Source organism: Argiope bruennichi, chromosome X2 (genome assembly GCF_947563725.1).
Source record: "Argiope bruennichi chromosome X2, qqArgBrue1.1, whole genome shotgun sequence".
Taxonomy (NCBI): Eukaryota; Metazoa; Arthropoda; class Arachnida; order Araneae; family Araneidae; genus Argiope; species Argiope bruennichi.
This window is the reverse complement of record NC_079163.1, coordinates 61627039-61654454: the sequence shown is the minus strand read 5'-3', so window position 1 is coordinate 61654454 and position 27416 is coordinate 61627039. Positions and strand designations below refer to the sequence as shown.

Below are 27416 nucleotides of genomic sequence, written 5' to 3'. Positions count from 1 at the left end.
TAAAAGAATTTAGAGGAGGTAGTAAAATAATTTTGTGTTTGAAACAAAAAGGTTTTTTCGATTGTATTAAACATTTAAAATTCGATGCAGAACTAAAATAATGATTGAAAGAACAGAAAAAAAATTATTATGGACAATGTTTAAATCTTCTGGGAACATTTTGAAATTTCACATCATTTAAAAATAAAAGAATATTTTTTTTATCGATAAATTAAAAACTATTTATTTGCAACAATCAATTAATATTATAAAATCGTCTAAAATGATGTAGCGAAATTTGAAATGTAATTTTAAAATCTGCAAAAGATTTTTTTTTGGGGGGGGGGAGGAGATTATCGACTCTTATTTGAAAATAAATTCTGTCTTCCAAAAACAGAACTACTTCTGTCTTGGCAAAAATGGAGGTATAGCTCCTAAAAATGGCAACTGAATCGGATTTCTTGGACTCCTAGTTGTTGTTGTTTTGAGGGTTGGCCGTGGAGTAGTAGAAGGTGTTTCAGCCGTCAGTTGTAGTGAAGAGAGGATGTGGAATCCTGTGTGATCTGCCATATAATCCACGATGCGTAAAGTACCGAGAGGATCAATATATCCGTAGCGTCCACGGACAGTGCCATTAGAATCCCGAGTTTCTTCCCGGAATGACTGACTAGGACCCGTTCCAGTGTCATAACCGAATTGATAGGAATCTCGATGGATGAACTGGTACTGAACTCGTCCTCCAGCCGGTATGGGCACCTTTCTGCCATAACCTAGATGGGCTGCAGATAATTTGCAAATCTGTAGGAATAAAAATAATTTATTAAAGGACGCATTGTGATTCCTTTTTCGATAAAAGTGAACACGAATGTATTGGTAATAAACATATACTAAGGCCTTAATTTAAATTCCAGTTAGATAGTTCTCTTAACCTCTTCTTCGTCTGTAACACGTCTAGCGCGTTCAAGTGAAGCTTCTGCAGGGCGGCCGTAACGCGCTTTTAAATGTTTAAAACTTTTAAATGTTTAAAAAGCTTTGTAAATGTTTGCTTGTTTGAATTTTTATTTTTGTTTGTTCTAATCTGTACAGATATATCTGTACTAATATATTATAGTATACAGAGTATATATACTAATAATATATGCTAATATAATATAATTAGTATACAGAGATATATACTAATCTGTGCAGAGAAAACAACATTTCCTATTTTCATTTAGTAACAAAAGATACTATTTTTTTCTTGCATAAATCTTTACTTTAAAAAATCATACAGATGTAATGAAGTACAACACGATTCAACTTCAAGCGTGGATAAGTATTTAAAAAACTGAATCACGAAATGAAATTGCATTAAAAAATAATATCATCATATTAAATTATGTAGATTTTTTCAATTCCATAAATACCATTCTTTGATTTATTTTGTACCATTGCTTTTGCATAGTATTGTGTATAAAAAATTTTATTACACATACTTTGTTTAATTCGAGAGTATTTAATAAAGAAGAAAAACATTGAGTCAAATAATTGATATTTATGATGAAAATGCATTCCAAACTTTTTTCTCTTCATCTTTCGTTCCCTGAGCAATTATGAACCTCCTATTACAACATTCTTCTTCCGATCAAATTTTCAATTGCCCGATTCATCATTCCATTCATCACGAGAAAAGTAGCCAATTCCTCCTTTTGCTCCTCATCATCAGTAAGAACTTCAATTCTTTAAATTCCTTGAAGCTTTTATGAAAAGAATCAATGAAATTCCCCGAAGTAAAACAGCAATTTAATTGAAACGGAGCAGTGTTATTATATTCAGAACTTTCTATAAATAAACTTAAAATGTGAAAAAAAATATTTGAGAGAATTATTCAAAAAGAAGTATCTTTCCTTTCAATTTATTTTGTTCTGAAATTTTCGTTTGTAAGAAATAATCCTAGAAATTAAAATAGATTGGGATATATCATGATTACTTTTAACGTTTTGTAGGAAGATGAGCTTTCATAATTTTTTCGAAATTCAGAAATTACATCTCCTAAAACAGGATGATTAAGAGAGATTGGGGTTTCATCGTTGAGCCATTTGTAGCTACAGGGAAGGTGAAACTGTATCTAAAAATATTTTAAAAGGTCAGAAATATTAAATGTAGAAGAAAATTTATCACAGGATTTTCAGTTCGTTTGTTTTGTCTATAAAATAGATGTGAAAACAACTATTGCAAAAAGAAAAAGAAAAATTCAAATTAGCATAAGTTAGTTTAAAGTGTTTAACTAACTTTATAAAAAAATGATATTAGCTATTTTTCCTGCTCTCTTTCTCTTCGAATATGCAAACGAGGCAAAATGCAGCTCTCGCATAATGCAAAGAAAAATGGGAGGCTAAAGCTCTACCAACTCGATATACATCCTCATATAACTCATAGGATAAACTAACATTTTTATGTTTCTCTTATAAAAGTAAATGTATACTTTTTAATTGTCTTTTAAAAATAAAAACAATCAATAGAAAAATGCGTAGTTACAATTTAGAGACTTTTTTTGCATAAATATGCAGCTCCCCAATAACACAGGGAATATACGAAAGTTCACAATACATTTCATTTTAAATCACCAAGAATCGCATTCAGTTCTCTTAAATATTTTGAAAACTAAGTACTAAGCAAACTAAGCCCGAAAATTTGATGTCATTTATCAAGATCAATTTGAATAAAAATTATATTAAAAAAGCTTAAAAATTTCTAACTATAAAGCTATTATACGTTTAGATTTTTTTATAATTTAAAGTTTTATCTCTTAATAAATGAGTTCAAGAAAAGAAACTATGATTAAAAAGCAGCAAAATAAGACAAGATCATAATTATTAGATAATCCGAATCCTATTGCAGAATGAAATTATAAAGAAATTGTTTCGTTACATATTCTTGAATAACCGAAAAAAATGTCTCCAGTTTTTTTTTTTTTTTTAAAGAACACAATAAATTATCCTAATCCCTTTAATTGTGAATGTCAGCTTTGAAAAGCTTTTGCTAAGTACCTTCAAATATAATTAAACCAAACTTGAAAATTTATTACTTCGTCTTTTAGTTTTTTTGAAAGGGCTGCGGGCACTTTAAATTGAGAAGAAAGAAATTAACAATATGTTAATAAAATATTAGTAATAAAGAAATTTAAAGATAAGATATTTTATTATAAAAGTAATTTTTAACTGATTATTTACTGTAAAATTGTGATTTGCTTAATTGAATGACGCGATAAAAATATTCCTTACATTTCACGTTCCCATAATTGTGAATTTAAAATATGAAATATTCTATTAAAAAAAATTCTCGTCTGTTATATGCACAAGATTTCTTGCTCTGTTTGACTCCTTTTAAATTATTTAATATATGGCATGGTTTCCAAGAATCAGTTTTACACAATAATTCTAAATAAATTTCTATTGTTATGGAAATTCCCTCTAGAGTACGTAAGGTAAGAAAATCCAACAAACTCAAAAACGGATAACGACTCTTTACATTATATGAAAACACGAAGAGTAGATAGTAAAACACAGCAGAAACGAACACAAAGACAGCATTTGCAAAAGTCTACAGCACACACACAAACAATCGTCATTAAACAATTGCAAGAATATAATGCACTCAAAAAGAGCTTTTGAAGATTACAGAGAGAATACATTCGACTACTAATTCAGTGCGTGCACCTTCGCTTTTACACTTCCGTAATCGGGCATCATGCTCGAATATTATATTATATATGGTGAATGTATAAAAAAATCGCTGTTACTAATTTTATATTTTTAACTTAGAACGGACTCAGTTTACCTTTTAGCCGTAATTTCGAGGGTATGATTCATAGAATCTTAAATCAAACATGAATATTTGTCAGATTAGTGGATAAAAATTTTGGGTTGGAGAAATATTGTAATCATATAGAATCTATTTTTTTTGTGTGTGACATATAAGAACCATTTTCCCTTAGAGAAAGTTTATATTATATTTTAAATTCCCGATAGGAAACATGATATAGTTTAATTTTAAGAAAAGACGTATCATCTAATGATTCTGAAGAAAACAAAAAGAATGCGTGCTTTTTTAATATGAATTCATGTTTGAAATAAAATTCTGTCCGCAGCAGATAGTGCACAGAAGAGCACTCCTTCGAAGCTCTTCTAACATTCATCATTTAAATCATCGATTTTTTTTAAAGAGTATAAACTAAGAATTTTAAAATTAGTACAAAAAATTGTACATAGTTTAAAAAATAATATATTAAAAGTTTATGTTAAATAAACTGACATTAATATCCAGAAATGCTATAAAACTTGTGCCGACAGTTATTTCATGTCTGGTTGTTTATTATTAAACATGTACAAATCAATACTAAATGGTACTAAAATCTTGACAAAATGTTTTTGAACGATGCGCTTTAACTATTTCAGTTTTAATTGATATTGCCGACTTACAAAATTATTTTTATGATTCTCAAATAGAAATTTTAAGCAAATCCGTATATAAATAAAAACTAATGTGAATCGTAATGTACGTATATCACAAATAGAATAAAACAAGACATCCGATGAAGTTTGTTTATTCTTGCTTCAGTGCATCAAAATTGCGTCCCTACCGCTATAAAGAATTTTTTGATTTGAAGTGACGGGACATAAAGATAGACGTCAAAGTCATACTGTGGTAAGGTTCTTCGTGGATCTGTGCGATCGAAGAAAGTGTCAGATACCACTGATTTTTTACCAGAACATGATTGCTTATTTATGTCATATGACAGGGACTTCAGTTTAATAAAAAAGCATTTGAGGACAGGCTGTTTCTACACACATCAGCAATATGCTCCGTTCACCATGGAAGCTATCAGATGAGGTCGTTTCTCCGTTTATGACGTATAAACAGATGATATTTTGAATTTCAAACACTGGTTCGTGCAAGAAAGCTATCAGCTTTTCCGAAATGTGAAGAAAACACATTCAAAAGGTGAACGAATTTTTATAAAAAATATCCATGTACTAGCATTCTATCTTCAGTTACATTTTACCTGTAAAAATTGGAATCAAGACGCTCGATAAGGACATCACTGCATCAACATTTTGTTTGAGAAAGTCCATTAGCCCTTCTTTAATAATTACAGAATGTTAAAATACCCCCTAAAGAATGTGTTAGGAAAGAAAAAAACATGGAAAAAGGATAATAAATTAATTGTCTAAATATTTATATTGAAGTTCCAAATTTAAATGTCACAATATTGAGTATACACTAAGTAATGAGTAATATTGAAGATTATATTATATATATTGTATTTCGATGCCACTACTAGGTCCGTAAAGTCGCCGGGTTCGCTTGTAGTGGGTGTATAGCGTGAAAACAATCAGCAGGCCTCAGTAACAAACGACGACGACTTTTTGTAAACACGAAGACTCTAACACAAGGACGACGAATACACAGACGACAAATATATGCAGCCGAGACGAAAACAGGACAGCACACAGCAGCACACTACAACAAACAAGCTACCACAGCACACAAAGCGGCCAGACAGAATTCAGCAGATAGGAGGGAATTCATGTAGCTTCACTCTACGGCCTCTCCAAACGTCTGCAAATCTCTACTGTCTCCTGGCTTTAGCTGTATCCAACTGCCGACTCCACACACGACATGATGCTACTTTTGCAATAAACGACAGAACTCGGCACACAGCTCAGATAAGCACTTGCTTGAGCTCCATACAACGCTTGACTTTTCTGTCGTTGCTTCGTTATTCTCTCAACGACTCGTTTCACGACTCCAACTGACTATGATTGATTGCAGCTTGAGACTGCTGGCCTTTTATGGTTCCTGGGAGGCTGGCCGAGAAGGCTCTGGAACAACCAGGCACATCTCAGTTTCTATTGGATGAATCGTTGAAATTCTCGAAGGCTCCAGCAATATCTATTTTGTAGCCAAAGTCGCTAAATTTGTCGCCAAGTTCTGAGATCACTGACGCTGCACCCGTTCAGCACCCAACAGAGTTGATCATAAAACGGTCTTCCCAGTTATTGAACTAACCGTGCTGGGAAGCAACATTACAGGTTTGTAACAATATATATATTTCAATTTTTCTTCCATTATCTCTCTTTTATATGAATCAGTATAATGGATTTAATACTGCAATGCACATTATTTGACACTCATGAGAAATATTGTGTTTTTTTTTAATTCTTAAAATCTCTAAAACTAACATAAGCATTGATGCTCGTAAATCGGCAATTCAAATGTCTGGATAAGACAAATCTCCATGGGAAACTACAAATAATGTTCGGCATACTTCAAAAGTATAAGAAATCTGAACTAATAACAAGTTAGTCTCTAAAGGAAGAAAAGGCATTCTCAGTTCGATGATTGAGAAAAACATCACTAGACAAACAAAAAAAAATAATCTTGGAATGAGTGCCATGGGAATTTTTACAATAGCAATAGGAAGAAGACTATTGCTATTGTTATTGCTATTTTTACTATAGCAATATGAAGAAAATTTCAGCCGGAACAATTAGAAGGGGTCTCAGGAAAACTTATTTTGGTGGTAGAGTAGGCAGAAAGAACCTTCTTTTCTGAAGCCAAAAGAAATAATAATTAAAAAAAAAATGCTTTTAAAGTGATGATCGAAGAATGTATGGCGAAAGTCTAATTATAAACTACTTTTACAAAACACATTCTTATAACAACCATAATGCAGCCTCTGTTCTTGTATGTGGTTGAATGTCTACAAAAAGAGAGAAAAATGTTAATTTTTTTATCAATAGCGTAATGGATAAAATGAAATATTTTGATATACTAAAGACAAATTTTAAACTATGTGTACAGAAACTGTGTTTAATATCAAATTTTGTTTTTCAAAAGAAACAGTGATCTAAATGCGCAGTTGAAATTGTTAAGTTATGATTATTATACAATTGCATACTTCTTTTCAATCCCCGGACTTTAATTTCAATTTTATTAAATTAAAAAATTTACTTAAAAACACAACATTGGAAATAAAGTACACTTGAAAGCTGTGCTACAAAAAGAATGGACTAACAATTCCTTAGGTAACTCAATGCATCACCGTTTCGAAAGCAAAAAGATATGCAACCAAATAATTCATGATGTTTTTCTTTTTGTAAGAAAGAAAGAATAAACTTTAAAAAAAAATCAATGTAGATTCTGAAAGAGACAACTTTAACTGAATTACCAATGCTGAAACAAATATCATGGATAATTCTTATAACGTCGGAAGCGAAAACAATTGAAATGAGAAAATATTAGAATGCATCATCTGATATTTAATCCAGTTTTAATTTAGAGGCAAGGCTTCTTACATTATTTTCCGCGAATTCAAAAGAAACTGTGAAAGCTTCCACAAAACTAAAAAGAAATTTTCTGCAGATTCTTCAATTGTATAAGCAAGAATAAATACATAAATAAAAAATAAAAACAATGAACAATGATTTGTATTATTTATTTTGTTTATAATCAAATAATAGCCCAATTTCTTTTTTTAACTCTCAATATCAGTGAAGGAATTAAAGTCGTCAAGTATGGATCATATAAGAAGCCCTGATTTCATAAATAGCTTTAAAAAAGTAAAACAAAACTGATATTTAACACTTTTCTATGCTAGGATGCATCACATGGTTCCTTCTGCCATCTAGTTTGTTAATCGAAAAATAAATCTCATAGTCATTCCATGTACTACAATAAAATAATAAAAACTAATTTCATAAATCAACTTTATGAGTATTGACATAAAAATACACATACGATGAGCTGTGAAACATTTGAGGACCATCCATCTTTTCACTTGGAACAATTAAATGCCTTTTACAATGAACATCAAAGCAGTTGTGAGGAACAAACAGAAAAAGAAGCCAGCCAGTTCCTCATATTTTAGTAGAAAAATAAAAATATCTATTTTTCTCTTTTGATCAAGAAAGTGAAAAGAATCGAAACTTACAGAAATAAAAAGAATAAATCCACTGTTGAATGAATCTTTTTTGCCTTTTCTTTTACCATATCGGTGCTTTTTTGCTTGCTCAATATATCAAAATAGATATTAAAAATGAAATCTTTTAAAAATCGATCATATATTTTAATACTTTTTAGGGAGGCAATGAGAATAAATTGTTATTTAAAATTTCATGAGTTATTCTTATATTTTTATTGTTTGATCAATATTTTTTATTTAAATACATTGTTTTAAAACTTATTTTCAATCTCTTTTGTTTCAAGAACATGTAAGTAGTTACCACATGTATATTCTTGTGCTTACAAATTCTATTTCTTGAGATCTTTTTTTATTTAAAAAGGAAGATTTTAACTAATAATTATTACTGTTAACTAAATTTAATATAAATTTTCTTATAAAAAACAAACATGATGATAGAATTTAACATAAATTTAAACTTTGAAAATGATTAGCACCTGAAGTTCATTAGGGTTATAAATTCTTAATTATTTTAATAACGGAAATTTCAAAGTATAATAAGCTTCTCCAATTATTTAGAGAAAATAAGCCTTATTATGTATTTTTCTTTAAAGTTTCTGTTCCTACAAATTATCGAATGGAAACCTGAAAAGTAACACGACTGTTGCTAACACTAAATTCATACTTTATTGCATTAATATATTTTCTCGATGTGGCATTTCCATTAATGATGCTCTCTGCTTTAGTTTAGTGTAGTTATATTAACTTCCCGTTTTAAAAGTAACAATAGGGCTATTTTGGGAAGGACTTCGTAATTTTGAACCACGGTCAGAACAGGAGAAAGACACCTGAGCTGTCACCCCTTCTCCACACTTCCACACCACACCAGGGGGATGATGTTTGGCCCAGACAGATTAGCGATTCCAGAACCCCCTTACACGACGGTTCTGGAATCAATCTCGAATTTGAAACCCTCCGATTTAGAAGCCGAGACCTCACCAACAGGCCACCGCGGCTCCTCCCCGCTTTACCGGAGCTCTCCAGACTTATTCATCGGCATTAATGCCTAAGAATTAAAGTAATTCCTCAGATTCCATCATATCCAATTTTATTGTGTTAGCAAATAATAGAGCAAACAATAAGTCTAACTTTTGGAAGATCCGTTCCATTTTTATTTAAGTTAAAATAAGGGCTCGATAGAGCAATTAATTATCAGAAAGTTTATTCTTTCGCCATAAAATCAAATTCAAGCGAATTTTTGAAAATAACAAAATCTAACATATTCTTTTTTTTAAAAAAACTGATAAATTAATGGGACTCGCGTACATCAAAACGCCGAGGGGTGAAATTGCTATGTGATCATGCACAAGTAGTGAGAAGTAGTAGCGGTAAATTTTCATTATCAATATTTATATGCGGATTTAACAGTCGCTACATCATCATGTCGTAGCCAGAAGCAAAGTTGGAGCCTCCACAAATTGAATATCGTCTTTCGTGAAAATTGACAGCATTTCGCATAAGTAAATTTTAGAAAGTAATTGATCAGCCTTGTCAAATAAAAAAAAATATTACAAATATTTGTGGAAAAAATAATATTTGATAATATTTAATATTGGTGGTATACGATGGTGTTGCAATATTAAAACCTTTCTTCTCTTGGATAATTTATTACTTTGGAAATTTGTTCACCTTCGGTGAATATATAATATGGAAAAGGATATTCACGCCTGATTAATTTTTTTATGTGCATATATGCCTTAAACTCTTACTAAAAATTACACTATACTCGAAGGGTTTTCCGAACGCCAGAAACAAAAAGGTTATCAATGCATTTTGAAATCTGCTTTTTTTAACTAGCGTTTGTAGGATGTAGATTTCATTACAAATAATTTCCTTTAAATTCATAATTCAAAAATCCTCAGGGCAAAATCCCGATTTCGATTTCAGACTTTTGATATTGACTCCTAAAAATTTCCAAGGGGCCGGAGTGGCCTGATGGTAAGATCTCGGCTTCGGAACCGGAGGGTTTCAGATTCAAGATCCAATTCCACCGTAGAATCGTCGTGTAAGCGAGTTTGGGTCACGTTAAATCTCTCTGTGCCAAACAGCCTACCACTGGTGTGGTGTGGAAGCTTGAAGAGGGGGTGCCAGCTCAGATGTCGTCCTTGTCATTTGACGTGATACAAAATTACGAGGTCCCTCCCAAAATAGACCTAGTGTTGCTTTAAAACGGGACGTCAATATGACTGAACTAAACTAAACTAAACTAAACCTGAAAATTTCCTGAGAATCAATTAAAGGTTATTTATTTATAATCACAAAGAGTTCGATTCCTATTTGTTTTAGCTCTCAGTGCATTTTAAAATCATGATGGTTATTGCTTTTTTTCTTTTTTTTCCCTATGTGTTTGCTCTTTTCGTGCTTTTTAAAAGCAGTTTTTGCATAGTTACTTTTAACATTCTTTCATAGCTTACTACGGTGTTTAAAATAAGTGTGATATAAAAACTTCCAAATAAATACCTTGTGTTAATTTTATTAGTTGATTGTTAAAAACAAACTAAGTGATTGATAAATGGAAAAAGACGGTAAATTTCCCCCGTTTTACAGTTTTTAAACATGTATAATTAGACATTATTAAATAGATGAATGATATTATCTTCGTGGGAGAAACGGCTTCTGGTGATGTAATTAGAAACAAGTATCCTTATTGTTATTCATCGCTTAAAGAATCGAATGCCTACAAAATAATAATGAAGGGAAAGCAGAGGATCCTGCTGGAAGCATAGAATTAATAACGGTGTCTCACTCGTTTCATTTATCCTTGAAAGGAGATGGCTAGCGACATTATTGATTGTGCAATGGATTGTTGAACCTTCAATTGATGATCCCCTTTATATTCATATGACAGTTCTTCGTTATAATCGATAGTTTCTAATTGCGTATCTTGATGAATTGTTAATGCATCAATACACGCATCGAGAGGCATTTATTAGATTCTGGTAATAATCTAAATTCAGATTGACCGCTGCTATAAATGAAGAGAAAAGGAACTTGATGTTAAAATTCTCTTATATCCTCATGAGAAATTATTATAGAGGAAATTATTCCTCCTTAGCCAAAAGGACTTAAAAGTCAAATAATTATGTAACCATTGTCTTTTTTTTTAAAGTTAGCTCTAAACATTAAATGTGATTCTTTTTTGAGAAAATAGTGAACACTTGTCAAGAACAATGTCACTTGAAAGTAATCTCGATGGATGATTTTTCAAATTATTAAATAAAAATCACATTTCTCCCGACTCATTTGTACTTTGATTTTTTTGCATACCATTCTAGATCTGGAGATTTTTCTCTTAATACCGTCATAAAATTGCCAATTTATATAAAAACTCTCTTCTACTTCAGCTTATAACTGAAAATGGAAATAATTTCAAAACATAAACGAGATACAAAGCCACAAAGGTGAAATATTAGTCCTAATACTCAAAACCATTTCTAGTATTAGGTCACGTCCTCTCGCTGGTGTAGTGTGAAAATTTGTAGAGGTGAGGTGTCAGCTCAGGTGCCGTCCTCGTCATTTGAGAGCGGCTCAGAATTACGAAATCCGTAACAAAATAGCCCTAGTTTTGCTTCAAAACGGGACGTTAATATAACTAAACTAGGTCTAATATTTGAAAGGTTTTCGAGTATTAGGTACGGCACGATACTAAACGGAACTATTTTTAATGAACTTTTCAATTTAATAATAGGGAAGCCAAAGACAAGTTATAACAGGGATAAGTTGTGACACTCACATTATGCAGTGATTTTTAAAAATTTTTAATCAAAATTATCCCTAAACATGATTTTTATGATGGGTTCTATTATGCCAGCACAATTAGTGTCCAGTCAAAGCTCGCACTGAATCTAGTAAATGGAAAAAAAAGATATTTCATAAATTTTGATTTAAGATAAGTTACTTTATCTTTTTGAAAAATATTTTTCTTATTTGCTTTGTCTGTGTATTAAGCTTTAAAAAGTTGCTTTAAGTTTTTTACTAATCGCAATATTTTTTAATAAATCTGCAAATATGTTTGAAAGTTTACGATAGGGCAAGTTGTAACGCATTACAACTGGCAAGACATATTTTGATTCGTGTTTGATTCATATAGTTAGATTTTCTGCTTTTAAAAGTAACAAGCACCTTTAAAGATCATATCTTTCCCCCTCAGCATTCACCCCCGCCCCTCTGATAGCATATAAAGATGCCCGCTTAAACAAATAAATAAATCAATAATTCTTAACTTGTTCACATTATATAGTGAAAGTGAAAAAAAAAAAGAAAATGAAGATTAATAAGAAATAGAACCAAAAATAAGAGAACATTTTAGGAAAGAAGATCCGTAGGAAAAAAGAATGGGGAAGAAAGTTTTGAACTAACATACAGATTCGGAAAAGCAAAGATGGCTTTGCTCTAGCTTGCAGTGATAGAAATAGAAACTCTGATGAAACATTATTAGTATATTCTATCAACATTCCGTTATGAAGCAATGTTATTGTTATTTTAGAATAGAGTACGTAATTTTGAACAGAAGTCAAATGGCCAGGATAACACCTAAGCTGGCACTCCCTCTTCCCCTTCTCTTCCAGGTGGAAGAAGCTTAGATCCAATGGAACACCATATCCATAAGACGGTTTTTCGATGAAGTCGGCTTCCAAACCAGGAAGATTTCAACTCCGAAGCTGAGTCATTATAAATAGACCTCTGATGAAGAAGAATTTCAATGCTTAATTTGCAAAATTGGGGATACAAAATGTGGGTGATAGGAAGCAGGGTATCATTTGCTTATGTTAACTGCTGTTCTGATGCAGACTGACTTTTATGTTGCTTAGTTAAGTAATTTTATCTTTATTTTGGTGTTACCTTCTTAGTATCATTTATTATCACATTATCAGGTGATAATAATTACGAAATGCCTTATATACTTAAATTAATAAAAAAAATGGAAAAAGAGCTAAATATTTTTGTTTTTATTTTATAACTTCTCCATAGCCGAAGCAAGTTGATTCAGTCGGCAATATTTGAAAAAAATATTTATGTTGCTAAAGGCAATAAAATTGATTTATATTTAGAATGAATATATAATATATAAAAATGAATTTTTGTTTGTTCGTATTTTATGAGTTGTCGAACCATTCATCCGATGACGATAAAACGTGACCAACTGATTGCTTGCACTTGCGCGAAGGTTATAGGCATAGTACAACTATTGTATCTAATATATAAAAATTAATTTTTGTTTGTTCGTATTTTATACGTTGTCGTATTGTTCATCCGATGGCTATAAAACTATGCCAACTTATTGCTTTGAACCTAAAAAATCTATGTTTTTATCATAGCCAGTTGTATATTGGATGCTCACGAGTCAGACAGCCACAAATTTTATTTGTTTTTGCTGAAGACGGATAAACCAAAAATATTGTCTACCCTAATGTATACTTGAATAATAAGTTAATTGGAAGTATTCATTGTTTAAAAGAAAATATCATGTTTTCTATTATTCCTAATTAAAAAAGATAGCTATTTCAGATGTTCAGACGATATTTCCAAAATTATTTCTTTTGTGGCAACAACGCCCCGGGTACCAACTAGTTATGAATAAATATTTAAGCTATAAAAAAGAATATCAACGAATCGCCAGTACTTATTAAATTATAGAGCGTTTTTGAAAAAATTGTTACAACTAGCCTCGGTTTCCGCTACAATATCGTTTAAAACCAGTATTTGCAAGCTCTTTTCTCATGTCATTTTTTCTTTTTTGAATGAGATCATTTCTTCATGAGAAAAGACGTAGAAAGGTCATGTGTAGTTAACATTCTTTCCTACATTCCGAGAAATCCACCATGAGATGGAGGAGTCGCCGTGAGAAAAAATTTCCATAAGCAATAAAAATCTTTTCCTGCACTTAAAACACTTAGTTGTTAAAAGAAATGTTTATTGCCGTCAGCGTTTTTAAAAACTAAATAATATAATCTGCAATACGAATAATTTTCTGGTTCGACATTTAAAACTAAATTTAACTTTGAAATTAATTAGAATCTGGATATGCATTTAAAAATTACTTAAAAAATATATATTTCAAAAGTTGTTCTCAGTATTTATTTCTAGGTTATTCATACATTTTTTAAGCAGAAGTTTATGTTGTGCATGTGTAAAAGTTAATTCTACAAAGTTTTTTTCGAAAGACATACTATTTCAATGAATCTCTTTATTTTTTATGTAAATAATATCAAAATGATTAATGAAATGAAAAAATAATGTATGCATTATTTTTAGTAGTAAAAATTTCATTTATTTATTAGAATACGAATATTTTTTTTGCATGATTCTTCAAATGTGTGCTATTATCGAAGTTGATCGAACAACCAATTTATTTCACCACAACATTGGATTTTTCTCATTTATTAAAAATTCATTTCGCTTCAGTTAACAATTCATTTTATTTAAATTAGCAATTCCTTTTATTATAATGTATAGAAATTCAAGTGAGTAAGTCTGATAAAAGAGCTACACTTCGCTTCCTATATACGTGTTTTAATAAATTTGTATTTAAATATTCAATTTTTGCATAAATTACTTTATCTGTTTTCGTAAAATATTCTGGTGATTTAAAGAAACAATGATAATAAATGCCATTTAAAGATTCGTTTAATTTTGTGAAAACGATACTGCTAGCTTAATATAAAAGCTTCTCATCATACCCATATAAATGAGTAAACGCAAAAATAATAATTATGCATAAAAATACTCTAAAAGGGTACATTAATTAAACCCTTTTTGATGACAGACAAATGCAATTAACGCATATTCGACACAGTTCAAATACATTTGACATAATTTCTTCTCATGTTAACAGGCATACCGTTTAACGTTGCCATAAATTTAACGCTATAAATATCTGATATACTTTTCAAATCACAAAATCTTGAATTTAACACAATTTCTCTTTCTTACTAATAACTGAGTTTTCGATTTAAAAAAATATTTCGTCTCATTTGGAAGGCAACAGACTCATCTTTAATAAAAGCAATGGAAACAACCTCAGTTCAAAATTGTGAATCGAAATTGCTCAGTATAACTACAACATCGAAAAGTATGTTGAAAAAAATTAGGGCATGCAGCTGCACAGCTAACTTAGAATGGTATGTTAAAAAAAAATCAACATCAGCTCGCCCTGTTTCAAATTATTTTCTTTGAGTTAATTTCTTCTTAAACCATTTTATTTAAATATTATGGAAAGAAAGGTTATTTTATTTTTGTTAGTTTTGAATTATTAGTTTCAAAATCACTACTTAGTATTAAAATATTATAAATAATTATATCATATTAACCAAACATAAGAATAATCAGCTCATAAATAAGAGTTTGTTCGTTTCTCCTTTTGAGAAATATCTTTGAAAAAGCGACAAATGGAGTTGTCCTTAAAAATCAGTCAAGAGCAAGATGAATGTGAATATATTCATTAAATCTTAGGAATGAAAGAAATCTTTTAAATCAAGCAAAATTAGCTAAAATGAGATGAATTATTTATAATGGATTGTCATTTGGAAAAATAAAAATAGCTTTTAAACGATTTGGTTATCCGATAAGTGTAGCAAATTCATCGACTGCCTGGGTTTTAAAAGTTTAGTTTAGTTACATTAACGTCCCATTTCAAAGCAACACTTGGGCTATTTTGGAACGGACCTAGTCATTTTGAACCGCGGTAAGATGACGAGAACAACACCTGATCTGGCATCCCCTTTTCAAATTTCCGCACCACACCATTGGGGGGGGGTTCAAAGGAAAAATAGTAATGTACAGTATAGAGAAAAAAAAAGTGAACTGGAAAATTGATTATGAAGAGACGTAATTCAATTAAAATGAATTAATTAAATCATAAAGGAGTTGTGGAAAAACGAAAATTTCTATTCACAGTTATTTCCATCCATATGTACTGAATGATTCACTCACGAACACAGCCAAGATTTTAAACTTAATACACGAACTCAAAATGGCTCTAAAGATGTTTAGAAGATAATATAATACTGATTGCTGTGAAGCACTCAGAAAAGCTTTATCGGTTGAGTGTTTGTTCACAGCGCCCATTGTAAGGTGACTGTTGCTTGGCTAATTTTGCTCTGTCATCTCTTATTTTATATTTCCTCCGTAAGGCACTTCAAAAAGGGGGATGTTTACAATCTGGCGACGACGTGAGAGGTTTTACCGTGGTCGGTGATAGCCTTTAGGACTCAATCATAGTGCTCAACAATTCTGTCGAGTAGTTTTCGATCATGCAGAGAAATCCGAGTGCCTTAGAAAGTGGCGGAATAACCCTTTGTGGTTACCCCTAACCTATATGCATGAATATCATATATCAGCCAGCTAACCGAAACATTTGTAATGTATTTGGAAAAAAAAAGAACAACATCTAAATAAAAGTGGTTAAAATCGCAAGAACATACATTTATCCTAAACAATATGAGTTTAATGTTTTAGAAAATGCTTTTATTAAACTGGATTTCTTTCATGCTTCTAAAAATGGAATTTTTGTAATTTATTTTTCACACTCTGTCTTTGTCCTGAAGTTTTGAAATTTTGTACAATTTAAGAGAATTACTGTGAAATTCTGTCAGTTCACGTTGGAATTAAAATATTTTGATATTTTCGTAACTTAATAATCAATTAATTTTAATTAGAATCTCTTCCATATAAAACGCACCACATGGTAAAGAATTTTGGAAAAATTGGTTGAAGGATATTATCATATTCATATCAGTAAGATATTAAATATATTAAAAAAGAAAAATTGAAAGAAAAAAAAAGATAACGCTTTTAATGGAATACTAAAAAATGGATAAACCTTTTTTAATAAAAATATAAACAACAAAATAGAAGGTATTGAAAGTCATATTACAAGGAAATTAGGCCTCAATGAATTTCAAGAGAAGAAAATGTGCCTTTAAAAAGCGAAAATACCTTAAAATACAATTAAAAGTTCAATTTAATTAAGAATAATATTTAAATCAGAGATTCATGTTTCGATTATTTTACTTTGGTTTCCGAATTTTTGATTTAAAAAATATTGAATTCTACTTTTTAAAATACTATTGAAAGCTTATTTAAATTGCTTTTATTGCTATATTTTTTTTTTCTTTTTAAAGTAATTTTAAAGCAACAAATAAAGCTTGCGATTTTCTTTTCTGTTTCAAAATATTATTCAAATATAAATCTTCAATAATATTGAAATTAATCTTTTATAATTTGTATAACATTTAAAAGACCAGTATTTCCCCCTACTTTAAAAAATAATTAGTATGCCTATTATTATTAAGGTTTTGTATATATTTCAAAGCAGTCTAGAAGAATTTTGTATGCAAATAATTTTGCTGGATTTATTAATTCTATTAAGAAAGTTAGTGCTGATAATTTTCCTTTAAAAAATGCATTTTTGTTTGAGAGTAATCTTTCATAAGCAACCCAAAACATAAGTAATGACATCAATAGACATACTAAGAAGAAAAAGGAAATTAAGTAATGAATTGGAAAAATCGAAGAAAATAGCAACTAAAGAATTTCTCAGAATAAAACATTAAGAATATATTTGAGTAGTCTTATGCTTTGCAAAAGAAAAAAAAAACTATTTAATGCTCATTATTTCTTTAAATGTTTTTTTTTCCACTGAAATATATTTTATCTATAAGGCAAAATAATTCAATTTTATGATTGAAATATAAATAATGCTCATTTGGATAATATATTTTTATCGCAATATTTTAAAAACAAATAATTCTACGAACTCAATTTTCCGTATAAAGTTAATGTTGAGTTTAAAGTTATTTCCAACTAAAAATTCGAATTTGATAGAGCAAAAATTAATTTTTCTAGGAACAAAATGATTTGAATTCCGTAGAGAAAGTGGAGAAATTGAAACACGCTCAGTTTAAAACGGTTTCTTCTAAACTTTAAATAAACGCGCTTATTCGAAATAACCCCTCCTTTCTTTCAGCATTATTTATAAATTCTCTGAAACTCTTATATTAGAATCTAAACTCTAGTTCAAAAAGCAGAAAACTTAAAAAAGACTTCGTTAGCATGAATACGTTAGATTTACTTATCGATCGATTCGGGGGTGGGGGAAAGCTCAAACGAAAACGACTAAAAGTCCAAACATGTTCGGAAAAAAAGAAATAAATTTTGAGATAAAAATGTCTGGGGGAAGGATTTTTTTTCTGCAGGCAAGAGAAAGTGAAAAGGGATGATTTCTTTTAAAGTAGATGCTTTCTTCCGGAGATTCGAAGAGGAACTCAGATATTAAAAAAATTGGCAGTTTTATAAATTTTATCTGGAAAGCATTTTTACTTTAGAAAGCTTCAAATAGTAATCATGTTCATGTTTCATCTGAATGTCAAAAAGAAGTCAAATTAGGAGATATGGGCAATTCAATGTTTTAGAAATGGGACTGTTCTGTTATAATCTTGAGAAAGATATCAAGAGCTTAAAATAAAAATTTCTTCAATGACTTATTCAATTACGATAATAAAAGATCAACTTTTTTTCTGATTTCACTTTCAAATGCGAGAGAAACGAGAGCTGTCGAACGTTTACCAGCTTTTATTGTTGACAAAAGAAAATTAAAATATATTATTAAAATTGAGAATTAAAATTTATCTTCATTGGTTGAAAATTTAATAGAAATTCTTTTTCTTTTCCTAAAAATTGTTTCATTCATGCAATGTGCAGAAGTTGCCTCTGAAATGTTGCTTTTAACTACTTCATAATTTTAATGCACAATTCAATTTTTTTTTTGTTCATCGATATAACGGATTTAAATCGTTTCAATGCGTTTTAATTAAAATCCATATTTTTAAATTTCTTAACTTTTTGGATTCTTTTGCAATAAGCAAGAAAGAATGTCACTTTAGAGATATTTTTGAAAAATCAACTGTCGTAACAAATAGCCAATAATAAAGAGCTACAATCTTTTTTTACATTTTATCAACTTTGGAGAAAACTTCCGACATTGATAGGTGTATTTTCCTCGAAAGAATCAATCAAGAGGTCTGGAATCACTCGTTTTTATGAAATACTGATATTAAGATTTTTATAACTCAAATCAGTTTTTGCGGCAAAAGATTGGGACTTTCTTTTATTAGTGTCTCAAGAATATTTTATTAAATAAGATTCAGTGGGACGGGGGTATGTAGAAAAAGTGAAAATTCTGTAATGCATCAGAACTTTCTTGACTCAAATTACATTAAATATATTTATTTAACTTAGACCATTTTTCTTATTAGACGTTATGTTTGCTACTAAAGGTTCAGAAATTAGCTGTTCATCCTCAATTAAAGGGGATGTCCTGTATATATTAAACAATGTATGTCTTAAATAACAGAAAATTAGTGAATTAATTATATAGATATTCAAAAATTACTGAAACCTTTTTCTTGAATTTATTTTACTAGAAAATACAATGTTTCATATTTATTTTACTTCGTGCATACACGTGCTAAAAATTACAATTTTCAAGGACTAAATTGCATTAAAATGAGTTTGTTCTATTCTATTCTATTAATTTGAACCTTTGTCAACATGATGGTAATATGTTAATAAAAATTTAATTGTTTCAAGTTAAATTTTAGTTATATTTCGTGTGAAATGCATCATTGGAAAATATGCTTAAAATATTTTTTTAAAAAATCGATTAAAAATTGGAAAAAAAAATATATTTCAAAATAATAAGCATCATTAAAAACTATTACGTTACGAAAATAAGTATAATGTTTGGGATTTTTAAATGCCACAAGAATCATTTTTGTGTTGTAATACTTTCGAAAGGTATCGCCGAACAAAGACAAAATTTCGCTTAATTTTTTAATTAAAATTTTTAAAAAATTGTTTTGATGTGCACATTTACACCTTCCAAAGTATATATGTGCTAGTAGAAAACCATCGCACAGACACACACATATTTATCATTATTTTGTGTAGATATAAAAAGTAAAACAGTGTCATCAGAGATGTATTTTATGCTTTGTCAATAATATATGTGTGTGTGTGTGTGTGTGTGTGTGTGTGTGTGTGTGTGTGTGTGTGTGTGTGTGTGTGTGTGTGTGTGTGTGTGTGTGTGTGTGTGTGTGTGTGTGTGTTTCTTTAAATGTTATTAATTCAGTTATGTATAATTACTACTGATTATTTATAATCAGCAATAAACTTAATGGTGACTACAAATAATCACCAATAATTACACATAATCACCAGCTGTTATATTTACTGTAACATACACATACATGTAGACAGAATACACGAAATTAAACATAAAAATGATTAAGTAAAATGTTAACAAAAATGTTAAGAACAACTAAATGAATAAATAAGTATTTTTTTTTTTTTTTTTTTGCTTTTCTGCGTTATAAAAATCCCTATTAAACAGAAGCTGTGTGTGGAGTGGAGAAGTTCGATGTTTAGCCTTTGAATTTAGTTATAAATGATATAACAACCGAAGTGCGGGAAGGAGGGAAAAGTTTATCCTCGAACTGAAAAAGTTACCAGTCCACATTGGTAATTGGACTGGTAACTTTTGGTCTGATGGATTTTTTAATTAGATTACTGTTAAAAAAAAAAGTTGCTTCCAAAGAAATCTTTGCATAGAATATATTCACCTTAATACGATTACTGTGAAGGAATCAACAAGTTAGCAAAACTAATTGGAAAATAAATTATTTAGATTTCTGAATCTCTTCTTATTTTGTTTCATTTTTCTGAAATTCAATCATTTTTGGCTTGGAGACCGAACTGGTGACCCGGAGATCAGATTCCGGATCATCCCTAATTTGAATTCAGAAAATTTGATCAGGTTATATTGACTCAAAAGCAGTATTCTATTCTTTAGGCAAAAATAAATAGAAAGTGTCCATGACAATGAGCCATCTTTATCAATAGTCAAAAGGGATTTTCATAGCAACCCGTTGCGAAAATAACCTGTTTCACACGGCTTGATATTTCTCAAGCAACCGAACATCGATGAAGGAGTTTCCAACGAGGTCGCGTAAATAATCGGATGGGAGAAACAGGACAGTGGATAGAAAAACATACACTTTTTAAAACATGTTGCATCACTTTGTGCGGTACGAATAATAGACATTTTTATTGCTTTTATCAAACTATGTTCATTAATAATTCATGAAAATCAAAAATATTTCATTAAATAATTTATGCTTGGGATGACGAATATTTTAAACCATTTTTTGCTTTTTTTTGTCAAGAAGATGATGTTTACCTTTATTTCTTTTCCGTAAATTCAAAAGTTGATGATAGATCTTCGCATACTCTAAACTGTTTACTTTTGAACCACGATTTTGATGTTCATAATAAATACCTACCCGTTTTTCACTATTGTGATAGAAATTGCTGTGTTCTAAGTGAAAAAAATTATAGTTTAAGGTTATTTGTTGGCTTATACACATATTTTTCTGAATTAGTTCAAATTAAAAATATATCAACTCGTTGTCAGGCTAAATTAAAAAAGATTTGAACGAAAGATTAATACGATAAGAAATATTGTTTACTCATTCATTAATACCTGCAAATAAAGACACAGTGTAGAATGACGGTCTTATACTGAATCAGATAACGGAAAGCTGTATTAAATTTAATTAATTAATTAAAAACATGTAAAATTATAAGGTATATTAAATAATAAAAGGTTAAAAAGGTTACTCTCAACAATATTTACTTTGGCAGTCTCAAACAATATTTACTTTTTTTAGTCTTCTGCGGGAACCATTTAAATAAATATTGATGGCAATAGATAAGTTGGAATTTTGCAATGGCAACAAACCAACAACAAAAAAAAAGTCTCCAAAATATTCCAAAACAATTTGGGCATTAAATTTAAGAAACAATTCTGCCAACAATTTTATTTATAAAAATATATTGAAATATCAGTTGCAAAAGAAACTTAAAATCATTTACAATAGTTTGGAATTATGTAAAAGAAAGAGGAATATAAAAAATGATGTAATTTAAAAGGACTCAAAAAGGCGAAAATAAAATAGTATACAACTAACATTCATCTATTTTATTTTAACATAACACGTATTTTACCTTTCTGAGAAGCAACAATCGTACTATATTATAATTATTCAATATTTTGATTCTATGATATTATTTTTATTTTTATGTATTAATTTTGAAACCTATTTGTCTTATTTTCTTGTTATTTGGTTATCAATTCAGGAATTGCATTTTATCATAAACTTTGTAATATTCCAAGAAAAGCAGCTCAAGCAAAATTAACACTAAACTCTTGTTAGAAAAACACTGCACAAACTTTACAGGAATTTTTATTGCTCAGCATAAAACGATTCATATTTTAATCTAGGATGAAAGGACTTTTGAAATAATTCATCAAAACAAAAAAGAATTCTGTAAAATCAACAGATTCTAAATGACTTTGAGTTCATGAAGACATATGTATCTGATGAAATCCTATTGTGAACCAATAAATCAATAAATGAAATATTGATAAATAAAAAAGAGACTGATACCATTTTCTTTTTCCAAAAAGTTATGTTTCTCGCTAAAGTAATGAAAATGCGTAAGTAAGTACGAGAAAAATAACTTTAAGTTTTGGACAGAACACTTCCGAAAAATAAAAGTTTTGCCGTTAAAGTAATTTCACGTAGAATTATTTTAAAAGTTTCCAGTTATTTCATCGATTTAAAAATTATTCAAAAACAAAGGAATATTAGACGTCCAAGTAGATCTAAATCAATCAAACGACATCTTTTAAAGACATTTTGACACCTGTCATTAATTGTTTCATAAAAATTATATATTTTTAAATATATAATAACACGAAAATGTTCATATTCTATCATTTAATTTTAGTGATACAAGAGGGCATTCTGTAAAATTAGAATACGTAGGAAAAGTATAGAGCCTCTTCATTATTTTTAATTATTTTAATGAAATAACCTGGCGTTATGTAATTTTTTTCTTGTAACTTTCACTGAAAGAACTCTTTTGAAAATACTACAAATATGAAATAAAACATAAGAGATTTTTCACTGAAAATAGAAAATGACACCTGTTTATAAACGAAGACTGGAATTGAGTATAAAATTGTGCTTAGCTTCCGTAATCAGGGAAAATACCTCGTAAATACATAGGAATATATATAAAATACTCAAATAATGTTGCACGTTTTTTCTGTATGCATTATTCACGTGATTAATATACTTTTACGGCAACATATTAAGAGGTTTAACGCATATTCTCTACCATTATTAAAGATATCAAATTAATAAAAATAGAACATTTTAAAAATGAATCAAAATACAATCACAATCAAGACATTTAAGTTATGTATCTTCATTGTGATGCTCTAAATAAAATGTCAGTCAACAGTGTTATCATCAATAGAATGATTATAGTCATTCTTGTACTGGAATCTTCTTAACGAAGGCTTCAACTCAAACAAGTGAAAGATTTTTAACGTAAATAAAAATATTATCGGATATAGACTTCCTTTGATTGTTATAATAATATATCATCCACTGACGTAACTCACAAAAGATTCTTCACATAGATGGCATAAATGAATTTATACCAGTCACACCAGAATTCTTGATAAAAGAAACCAATTAGGGGTTCAATGTCATGATGTCGACTGAAAAAGCTTTATTGCATAATCTGAATTATTTTTGAATGAAACCGACTTACACAATCCTTCCATTTAGAAAAATAATCATTAGGAGCTCTTTTTATTTATAAAAATATTTATTCAGTCTTCAATGCAATGAAATGATATTGTTTGTTAAATTTGCTTGAGTTTACTTTAAGGTTTAAAAAGTTACTAATAAATGTTGGTTATTAATAATTTATCATGGGCCTTATTTTCCTCAGCTGAAGGATTTGCAGCTGAAGAGATGTCTAAAGTGTCTTATAATTTCCCACAAAATTTAAATTTAATATTGAAAATAGATCCCTTTTTTTCCTTTCTGTTTGTATTTCAAGCAAAATATATTTCCTCCCATTCAGCGCTACGAAATAATTACTATTGATTATATTGTGAAGCCACTACTTTTCCTTAAAGACGAAAAACGGCAAATGCGACGGCATCGTTTGAGTTTCGCGCATTGTGGCCTGAATTCGAAATGGAAGCGCTTACCTGCAGGGCGAGCAACAGGAGAAAGTGACGACGCATATTGGCCTGACTGGTAGAGCGGCTGCTTCAGCGGGTGGCTATATAACCACCAAAAAGTCACAACCTTAACCCTTTCCCACGACAACAGGTGGCCTTTTCGCAACTCGATGGCTGTATGCAGTTCGAATCTTTCCGAAAAGTTCCCATGTTAATTGGATTTGTAATAATACTCAGAGATGACTTAATGAGGCTTTCGAGTCAACCGCAAAATGATGGATCTCGTTGAGGAACTTCGACCGAGACAGTTAAGCAGTCATTTAAAAGTCATAAAACTTGGGGACTTCTTTGCACATCTCATCAAGATTGAGATATTTCTTTTCTGAAATTTTCCTTCTTTTTGCTGAAAAATTGTCCGTTACTGAAATTGTCCGTTTTCTGAAATTTATACGCAACATAAGGCATGAGAAAATTTAAAAGCTCCGATATGTGACACAGTTTGAAACATTATTGGGAATTCATGAGCTTCAGAACTCCTGAAATTAGTTTTTTTTTTCTTTGATAAGGAAATGGTCTGATCCGGTTTGAAAAATGAATAGCTCCTATCCATTCTAACAATACATTTTATATGCCCAAATTTTCATTTCCTGCACTTTAAACAAGATGACAATAATATTGCATATGATTTTACATATCGATTCCTTTTGATATCTGAATCGTGGAAGAGTTTATTAGGATCATTCAGAGAAACAGTTTTCTTGTAGTTAATAAGGAACTCACGGAGATATATCGGTGCTTTAAAAGACTGATAATGAGAATTCTTTATTTGTATGTTGGAGCAATCGGAAAGTTCGTTAACATTAAAAAAAAAAGTTTTTCCAATTTTCCTGTAAATGTTTTATCTTATTTATTTAGTATTATCAATTATAATGATATGACCTATCTTTGAATTTAATACTATAGACAATATATAAAATGCAGATACAATTCATGGATTGAAATATAAATTTTCATTTTTCTATTTTTTGATTTCATCTTCCACTTTCAAATGCATTTTGGTAATATTTCTAAATTACACAGAACAATATTATGGTTTTGAAACTTTAATAGAAGGTGTCAGAGAAATGCACTTTTATAGATGTATTTACTTTTTGTGAATTCATTAGAGCGGAGAATTATTCGAATAGAAGATATTAGTATTTCACCGAATATTTATATAGCACTCCATTTATATTTATAGGGATTTATGTGGATATGCTATATCCATATTCATGTGGATTTCCTTTACAAATTGAATTTTCTCGTTGCTGCACATTCTTTTTCTATGATCGCTTTTAGGCAATATTTCAAGGAAAGGCTTCTGTATTTTCCGCGTTAAAATTATATGGTGTTTGATTTAAGAAGTTTGCACATAATAAACATAAAGCGTGATTTTATTGCTTTCCATTTATCGCAAAAAATAATATGGAAATAACTTTTAACAAATATTAATAAAAATTATTAGTACAAAAAGGGTAGAGGTATAAACGAATAAACAGGTGCAGAGAATTTAGGAAAATTTTAATATTTTTATTACAACAAATGCTCGAACTTCATCTCAGACACATAATACAACAAATTTCACACAGATCTCAACGCCAGCTACAGTAGAATACCACACGTTTGAATGCAAGAATGAATAGCCGCTTGGCGAATCATATCTTTTTGTTTCAAAGGAGTCGAAGTTTGGGATAAAAGCGTGATTCTGGAAAAAGCAAGACGTATGGTCTTATCCCTATTAGGAACTGTGATCTAGAGATTCTTTTAAAGAATTGCATGCGACACCAAAGTTTATTGGGAGAGTATATAAGCTGATGCGCTCACACGAGGAGTAATTTTCTCTTCGGAGTGCTTACTGTATTGCGAGTCAGTGACGCCGAGCGCTATTGATTGTGCCGTTTAATTAGGGATTTGTTGTATACTTGTGTACTTCTAATTCTCACAAGTGCTATTCTTTGTATATACCTCGACTGAGCTTACCTGTACTTTTTTTTTCTGGGAATAAAGCATCGTTTTAAAAGCGTTTTTACCAACGGACTATTTTCCGTACATTGTTATATACTCCAAATGTCGCAATTTCAAGAATGATAATATTTATCTTTTATTTTATTTAATATGCAGTGTTCTGATAGCCAGTTCCCCGGTTATGTAATGGCATATTAAGCCAGTACCTACACAGAGAAGGGCTTACTGCATCGCAACGGAATCATTTTTGCCATCTAACGATGCTACTGATCATTCTGTTTCAGCGTTATCTTTTTCGAAATTTAATTTGATAGGTTTGGGGAAAAACAATTTTTCACTTCTTAGTGACTAAATAAATTTTTGTAAATAACAATCTTAAGAAAAATGCAGTTCAGCATTTATTGGTAAGTCAGTCAACCATTTCATGCTCATAATAAAATCCATCAATCATAAATAAATAGTGTTTTATTTAATTATGATTAACATCAATGAATAAAAAAATCAAATTCTTCAATATTATCCTTTGGATATTTTATTATTCTATTTTTGATGAAATGTAATCATTTCTCTCTCAAATCACGGTTTGGATATTATATAGTATTTTCTGATAAAGACAAATCTTTTAAGGGAAGTTGATTTGAAGCTTAAATTTTTATCTTTCGTCTCCTTTCTGGAAGTGCATAAACTTCATCCATCAAATGTGATTCTAAAGTTCGCGAATTTTCTACTTACCCCATTCACGAAGCTATTTCGAATAGTAATAGTCAGGTTTAAAATCGATTCTAGGCGAATTTCGACGGTAGCTATTTTTATCGGCCAAATAGTGTTAGATATTGCCTTGAAAACGTAGTTGTGTTAGACCGGCCATAACTTTCAAATAGTTTCTAAAGAATCTCCATTAGTTTGGCAATTTTTTCTGCACATTTTTGAAAAGCTTAAAACTTTTGCAAGTGTCATGAATGTCTGTGATCTTAATCTAAGATCTCTAAATTGCATAAACTAATTTTATTTCCATTAGTAAACTAGAAATAAATTCGAGCAAACATTGACATGGCAGAAGAATAAGATTTTGAAATAATTTTTGGTGAAGATGGACACGAAAAATTTGTTCTTTAGATATAATATTTTAAAAAATAACATTTCATATAAAGTATCAATTCGCATTTTCCAGAATCAATCATGATTTTTAAAAATAATATATTCAAAGTAGGTGTAACGGCGCAAATAAAAAACATAATAGAGCCCAAAAACGATATTGTTAAGTTAAGTTAAAGCTTTGAGTTAGACAATCTTTACTTATAAAAATATTATTTATAGAGATAT

The 27416-nt window shown here is 29.8% G+C and overlaps 1 protein-coding gene across 1 annotated transcript; it reads right to left on the bottom strand.

The window, feature by feature from the left end:
- Positions 1-168: 168 nt before the first annotated feature.
- LOC129961005 (larval cuticle protein 1-like) lies at positions 169-24153 on the bottom strand. Its single transcript, XM_056074796.1, has 2 exons — positions 24117-24153; positions 169-777 (listed from the first exon to the last, which is right to left on the bottom strand). Exons 1-2 carry the CDS (start codon positions 24150-24152, stop codon positions 379-381), a joined length of 435 nt encoding a protein of 144 aa, XP_055930771.1. The 5' UTR covers position 24153; the 3' UTR covers positions 169-378.
- Positions 24154-27416: the final 3263 nt, after the last annotated feature.

Bases quoted from the DNA above. Each gene is read 5' to 3' on its own strand.
- LOC129961005 (XM_056074796.1), bottom strand. From the start codon at position 24,152: ATGCGTCGTCACTTTCTCCTGTTGCTCGCCCTGCAG. The intron at 778-24,116 runs GTAAGCGCTTCC...TTATTCCTACAG, and splicing joins TCCTGTTGCTCGCCCTGCAG to ATTTGCAAATTATCTGCAGC.